The 6358-nt window shown below is 36.7% G+C and overlaps 2 protein-coding genes across 4 annotated transcripts; one reads left to right on the top strand and one right to left on the bottom strand.

Moving 5' to 3' along the window:
* The first annotated feature begins 229 nt into the window (after window positions 1–229).
* LOC114758012 (uncharacterized) lies at window positions 230–3848 on the top strand. Of its 3 annotated transcripts, XM_028947009.1 has the most exons (3): window positions 262–299; window positions 1502–1883; window positions 2967–3848. In XM_028947009.1, exon 3 carries the CDS (start codon window positions 2986–2988, stop codon window positions 3514–3516), a length of 531 nt encoding a protein of 176 aa, XP_028802842.1. In that variant the 5' UTR covers window positions 262–299; window positions 1502–1883; window positions 2967–2985; the 3' UTR covers window positions 3517–3848. The 3 variants fall into 3 exon arrangements, with proteins under 3 accessions (XP_028802843.1, XP_028802841.1, XP_028802842.1); XM_028947010.1 differs by lacking the exon at window positions 1502–1883 and having other exon boundaries at window positions 230–299; window positions 2975–3848; XM_028947008.1 differs by lacking the exon at window positions 1502–1883 and having other exon boundaries at window positions 231–299.
* A 536-nt stretch (window positions 3849–4384) lies between these two features.
* LOC114758043 (uncharacterized) lies at window positions 4385–4711 on the bottom strand. Its single transcript, XM_028947047.1, has one exon. It carries the CDS (start codon window positions 4709–4711, stop codon window positions 4385–4387), a length of 327 nt encoding a protein of 108 aa, XP_028802880.1.
* Between the last annotated feature and the right edge of the window lie 1647 nt (window positions 4712–6358).

A 6358-nucleotide genomic window follows, 5' to 3' on the forward strand; every position in this document is an offset into this window, starting at 1 on the left:
TGAGTAGGTTCGAACTCACGACCTTTTGGATGTCAAAAGTTGAAAAGTTGAACAACACACTTAGCACCTAGCCGCACCAACCCATGGACAGAATGAGTCCCGCCCTCCAAAAAAATATATATATCCAGCTAAATTGGCCTTCCTTTTTCGGCTCCCGTCTTCGCGTCTACTTTCTCAAGTCTCGTTGTCTGTTTTCACCAACCCATATGAATAACTTCTCTCAGTTGGCGTGTAAAAGCTTCGTGTCACTCTGGGTATGTAAGAATCTCAAAGACCAAGTACAGATCTGCGTTCAGAAGGTAATGCGGCAGCTTTGTGCTTTCTTTCTTCACTTGCACCTATGGTTTCAAATTCATCTCAGTTTACCTTGAAATCTGTGTTCATATCCTGGGTTGTCTTTCTCTGATTACCGGACGGGAAATCCCCCGACCGAAAGTGTTCTCTTTCCGGTTTCTGCGGTTTTAGTGCAAACTTTTTGGTCCTGTTCTCTCGAACTATACATGCTTCTTGTCTGGGAAGTTCCTTTTTTTGTTTTATTTTCATTCCCGGATTTGCTGCTGCTTTCTCTTCTAAAGGCATTGTGCTGCGGCCTTTTAGTTTAGCAATTGATTCAAGTGGCCTTAAATTAGATGAATTATATGGAGTTGGAGCTGGCTGATTGCATATCTTTTTGTTGTAATGCCTTTGAATTAGTGGGGCGGGGATACGAGGTGGTGATGACTTTCTCATATTACTGATGCTTTCACATGCTACACCCACATCATAATGTATGCGTTTTTTAGGATCACTTGATAACCATGGCTTCAAATACTCATCTTAGATGATGTTAATTGTTGTCTTTGTCATGAAATATGGTGTTGACTAATATTAATCCCTATTTAATCGGAGGGATCACTGAACCACTGGATACAAATAGTGCCGTATCGATCGCATCAATGCCCAATTAAGGCATGATTGCATGAACTATCCTGAAGGCAACTTTAGAAGCACTTCCAGACAAGTAATGCCACTCTACTTGAAATTATAGTTTGCTTACTAGTTTATGATCTTCTTCTATAAGTTGTATGTCCTAATTTAGATCTGGTTATGTTGACATAAGATTGATAAATAAAGGAGGTTTCGCTTATTTGTATTGTTGGATGATCAAGAATAATGAGGGAGAGAAAGATACTGGAGGTTGATTAGTTAAACAATACTCCCTCTGCATCCTAAATCCTAAACATAAGACTCATTTTGTAGTGTAATTTACACTACAAATGGGTCTTACTTTTAGGACTTGTATAACTGAGTTGTCTGAAAAATGGATTAGAATTAAGGAATTAGAATAAAAGGAGATTGAGAGATTTGATGGGAATATTCTGGGATTCGCAATATCGCTTGCCTTGACTACTAGTACGCTTAAATTCTTTAGGGGTCAAAATTGAGCATCTTGATCCGTGCAATAGAGATGAATTTTACATTAGCAATCAAGAGCCTAATACAATCCTTCTCCTTTATCCAGGCTTGGACTAGCTAGTCTCGATGGAGCATCTTGTTCTTGACAATTTTTGCCTTCTCTCTATGTGTGTTCACACTAGCACGCGCATGATGCGCTTTTGTTGATAGGACTAGTAGCAATTATTTTTAATCATGTCAACAGCAATGCCTCCAGAAAAGTGAGTGGCTTGAGTACCTGTGGGATAAAGTTGAATAGGCCACTGAAGAGCTGTGGATTGAAGAGCTTGAGAAGCCTTCTTATTGAGTTTAACAGAGCAGCCAAGAGAAGGCCAACAAGTATTTAACAGATTAAAGACAACAGAGAGCTGTATCAAAAAGAGAAAAAAGACTCTAGAGAGCTGTCCATAGGAGAAGAACCTGAGGAATGTTAACGAGGTTGCTGCCATGTAAGAGTTCTAGAAGCTGTCATGCTCTAAGGGTTTACTAGTAGCCCGGATTGTTGCAATGTTTCACCGACCTTCCTTTTTGAGCTGTGGAACAATGTTTTCTAGATGAGCAAATGAAAAATCCATGCTTCATTTTATGGGAGAGAGTTGGATAACCAAATTCAAGAATAATTGATTGAATTGATTTAAAGAAAAAAAGTAATTAACAAGAGAAAGAGGCAGAGGAGTGTTGACTGCTCAGCAAATATGATTGAGTGAGTTATCAATGAACTAATCAGGAGTGCATGAGAATGAGACTGAGTAATGAGAAATTTGCTGTATCATGGCCCTTGCTGGCCAGATCCACTAGTATAAATGAGATGTTTAGGGGCTAAGGTTGAAATCGTTACAGTTTTCAACTTAATCTCATCTCCTTTCTCCCTTTTGCTGAAACCAGCATTTCTTCTTTAATAAGTTGCATTTTTTCTTTGTTTCTTTATATTTAAACTCCTCTGAAAAGCGGAATTTCAAGGGTTGTCATTCTAAAGTCATTTTGTTTCACTTGACGATTTTGAAGGGAAGCTTGTGTCATGGAAAGATTTTTTTTTTTTTTTTAAGGATATTAAATGCTTTATGTTGATGGGGTTAGTTTTAGTTTGATTTGTGTTATATTATCTCATCATTGCAGATGGTGACATCTTTTGTTATGCTTAATTCTTCAAATACCGCGTTTTTCTCTTAAATGTCATGTTCAGACAATTATCAGGTCCAAAGAAATTTATTAGTCATCTCTACCTCTTTTGGCTCTAATAACATATGTTTCCATTTTTTTTCTTTCTTTGTTTTCCGGGAATTTTTTTTTTTATTTAGTGAGTTCCCAATGAAGCGGAGGCACTGATTGGATCCCAAAAACTTTTTCACTATCCACTGCAGAATGCTGCTCTTTAGGGCATTTAGTTGCTACAATGTCCTTTGTTCATTGGCTAGGATACTATGTGATAAGCTAGGATGGAGAGGTTACTAAATGAGAGTATGACATATCTGCATAGAGTGGAATGCATATAAAACGATTGTGTAATATCTCATTTCACTTGATGTCTGCAGATGCTAAGATGCTAATCCCATGCTGAAAATGGAAAACAAGCAAACTGTGAGTGCTGGTGGAACACAAGATAAGTCTATGATGAAGCCTATTGACCAAAGAGCCCATATTAAAGGCCGAAGTGACATCCTGACTCGACGCCTAAAGAATCGAGAGCGTCAACGTAGATACAGAGCCCGTAAGCGTCTTGAAGCTGAAACCAAGAAGTCTTCTGTGGCAAGAGACATCACACCCATAACACCACAAGAGGAACCACAATCAACAGGCAATCACAATCTTATGACCCGCGTATATTGTAATAGAGATTGGAAAAAAGATGCAAGACGGGCTCACGCTCTTAAACGTGAAGAAGTGACACCTAATGGATCTATTGATCATATTACCAAACTAGCCAGTGAACCTGAAGCAGCACGCTTAGCCTCTGGGAAGGCAGACATGACGCAGGAAAGGGAAAGCCAGTCTGGATCTCCTGTTGTTGTTAACAATGAAACTCCTAGAACTGTACTGAGTCGAAGAGACTGGAAAGCAGAAGCTAGAAAAAAGAAAAACTAGTATTATTCCCTTTTTCTCTAAAAAGATTCACTCTGCGCAGTGGTCTTTTGTTGTATAATAGACATTATATGATGTAAAAGAATGCTGCATTAAGATATGTTAAATACCTGAATTTTACTGAGGTTCATACGAGGAAGTTATTGTGTAATTTGCGAATTTTTTCTGTTGCAGATGTAGAAGACCATTGTAAGACACGCCTAGCTTAGTTTAGAATCTCTGATCTTTTTGTAGCAAGAACTATATCGGAAGATCATCTTCGCAGAATGTTGTGGTGAAACGTTCATTAGACTGCCCTCTGTGTTAAACAAGATAAGGTTTGAAGTTTGCCTTAACTATTGCAAGTAATCATCAGGTCATCGAGAAACAAAAGAAACCACTTACCTGTGTCTGCCATTTATCTGTTTCCTCCCTGCGTAAACACCCTACTTGCCCTCTAAACAACGACATGACATGTGATGTCATTTGCGTCCATTCATTTGTATTGCCTTAATTACGCCACTCTCATGAATGATTTTTAGTTTTTTTACACATATAATGCAGTTTACGTTGCAAAAAGCTTAAAAAGTCCACGTAATACGGAAATTGCGTTCATAAGCGGAGGCTGCATACGCGAGAAAGTTAAGGGATATGTATTATATTGCAAATTAAGGCGTAAAAAAAGCAGCTTGATGAGTTTGTATCAAGCGCTTGAAACACCGATTTACAATGCACAAACCATCCCACCCCTTTGAATATGCACGTTTTGAGTCATCTCATTCTCCCGTCAGCATCGATGTATCAATGAATCAAAATATATAAATGAATGAAATGGCTGAAGAAGAAGAAAGGTATGAATCATTCTGAATGCTTTGACAGATGATTAATCAATTTAGGGGCACATGAACCCCTCCTCATTCTTTCCTGCCAAATCTTCAAAACTCCAGTCTCTTCTCATCCCAGGGCTCCTCACCAGCCTCGGCTCGACGCTGCCCGGAAAAGCAGCAGACCCTGTACTGTGAGCACGGCGATGTTCTCTCTTGATCTTCACCAAAGGTTCTTGTCTTCGATCTTGATCTTCCAGAGCAATATTCCCCGACCATGTTCTCTCCACCGGCGTACAACGCACTTTCCTAAGGCCGGGCTTTTCCGAGGAATACTCCCTAAAAGAATCTGTCTTCTGAAGAACCTGGCTGCAGGTAAGACAGCTTAGACTCATTGTTTTGCTTGCGTTCCAAGCAACAAAATTAAGCTCTTCTTTCTGGGCTGGTGAATATGGGAGGATTGAAGGGAGATGGTGGGTGATGAATGAAGTGGGGTTGTGAAACGTGGATTATATATAAGCTACATTGAGGGGATGACGTATGAGAAGATGAATGAATGCAACTGATATTCGTTAAGGCAAGAACAATAGGTTGCTATATTTGGTTCTTATCCGTAATTTCTGATATGGTTTTGATATTGTATAGTCATATCTTGTCATTTTTGGGGTCAAACTATTTTGCATTCTGGAATAATAAAGATGATGCAATTTACAGTTTTGAGATGGATTTGAAATCACTGTCTTAACGGCCAAATTTTGACACCCTTTGATGTAAATTTTACATGGCTGCGTCATTAAGTATTGTTAGGTATTTGGTCGTGCGCTTGAACTAACTAAATATAGATCATCTGCATTCTCACCAAACAGAATGTTAAAATTTTTAATTCTGCATTTGAATTGTAGTGACAACTAATAATTGATCACCGGGGGGTTGCAAAATCATGCTCTTTTGGGGCAGAAAAGTAGGATATTTGAACATGGATATTTTATCTAAAGTATAAATTTCGAAATCTGATATAGTTATGAGGAGAATTTTCCTGTCAAAAAAAATTCCTAATATGTGAATTTTTAAGCTATGATCATAAATTTCGTAACAAAAAAACATATCGTTTCTAATATGTGAATTTTTAAGTAATGATAATACTTTTGTACAGTACAACTAGAAATCTAGAATGTGATTTTAATTTAATACTCCATTCGATTCTAAATATAAGACCCATTTTGTAGTGTAAATTACGCTGCAAAATAGATCTTATATTTAGGACCGGAGGAGTAGTATATTTATAATACTACATCCGATACTTAATATAAGATCCAATGAACTAATTTGGAGAGAATAAGAAAGTTATTTAATTACTTAATTATAACATTTTTACATGGTCTCTATCAATTTATCAATAAACAAAAAACGGACCAGACATTAAACCGATTAAGGTAGTAGTTCAAGAGTTAGTGGGTAAAACCAAGGTCCAACTAGGATCAAACTGGTCATATTAAAATAATATAATCTAATTAAAAATAACAAAATACAATAACTATAATAATCACTAATAACAAAATACAAGAAAATACAATAATAGTTTGATTATAACAATAACAAAGTATAACAGTATTGAAAATTTTAATCTTTATAATTCCTTAATAACTAAAATTAATAATTATTGATACCAAATTCATCATTAAAATTCATTCAAATCCATAATGACTAAGATATCAGGAGCTAAATGAAAAAAAATAAGATCAATAGTAATATAATTATCCAAACTGGCTCATCACAAGTTCATACTGATTTTTACCACCGGTTCACTCCTAGTTTGACTGGTTTGCCACCGGTTCAATTTGTGACCAGTTTGGTGCTTGAACCAAATCGAACCACTAACCAGTTGACCAGTTTTTCGGTTACACTAGCTGGTTCGTTCCAGTTTTTTATCCATTGCAATTTATAAGTGAGGTAAATTAGTTTTAAAAAAATAATAAATATAAATACTTTAAATTTTAAAGTAATTTCTTTAAATTAGTCAACCGAGTCTTGTATTAAAGACC

Source organism: Neltuma alba, unplaced genomic scaffold (assembly GCF_004799145.2).
Source record: "Neltuma alba isolate B1F8T4 unplaced genomic scaffold, ASM479914v2 tig00010661_pilon, whole genome shotgun sequence".
Classification (NCBI taxonomy): domain Eukaryota; kingdom Viridiplantae; phylum Streptophyta; class Magnoliopsida; order Fabales; family Fabaceae; genus Neltuma; species Neltuma alba.

Excerpts from the sequence above, each read along its gene's own strand:
- LOC114758012 (XM_028947010.1), top strand. The coding sequence starts at position 2,986 with ATGCTGAAAATGGAAAACAAGCAAACTGTGAGTGCTGGTGGAACACAA.
- LOC114758043 (XM_028947047.1), bottom strand. The coding sequence starts at position 4,711 with ATGAGTCTAAGCTGTCTTACCTGCAGCCAGGTTCTTCAGAAGACAGAT.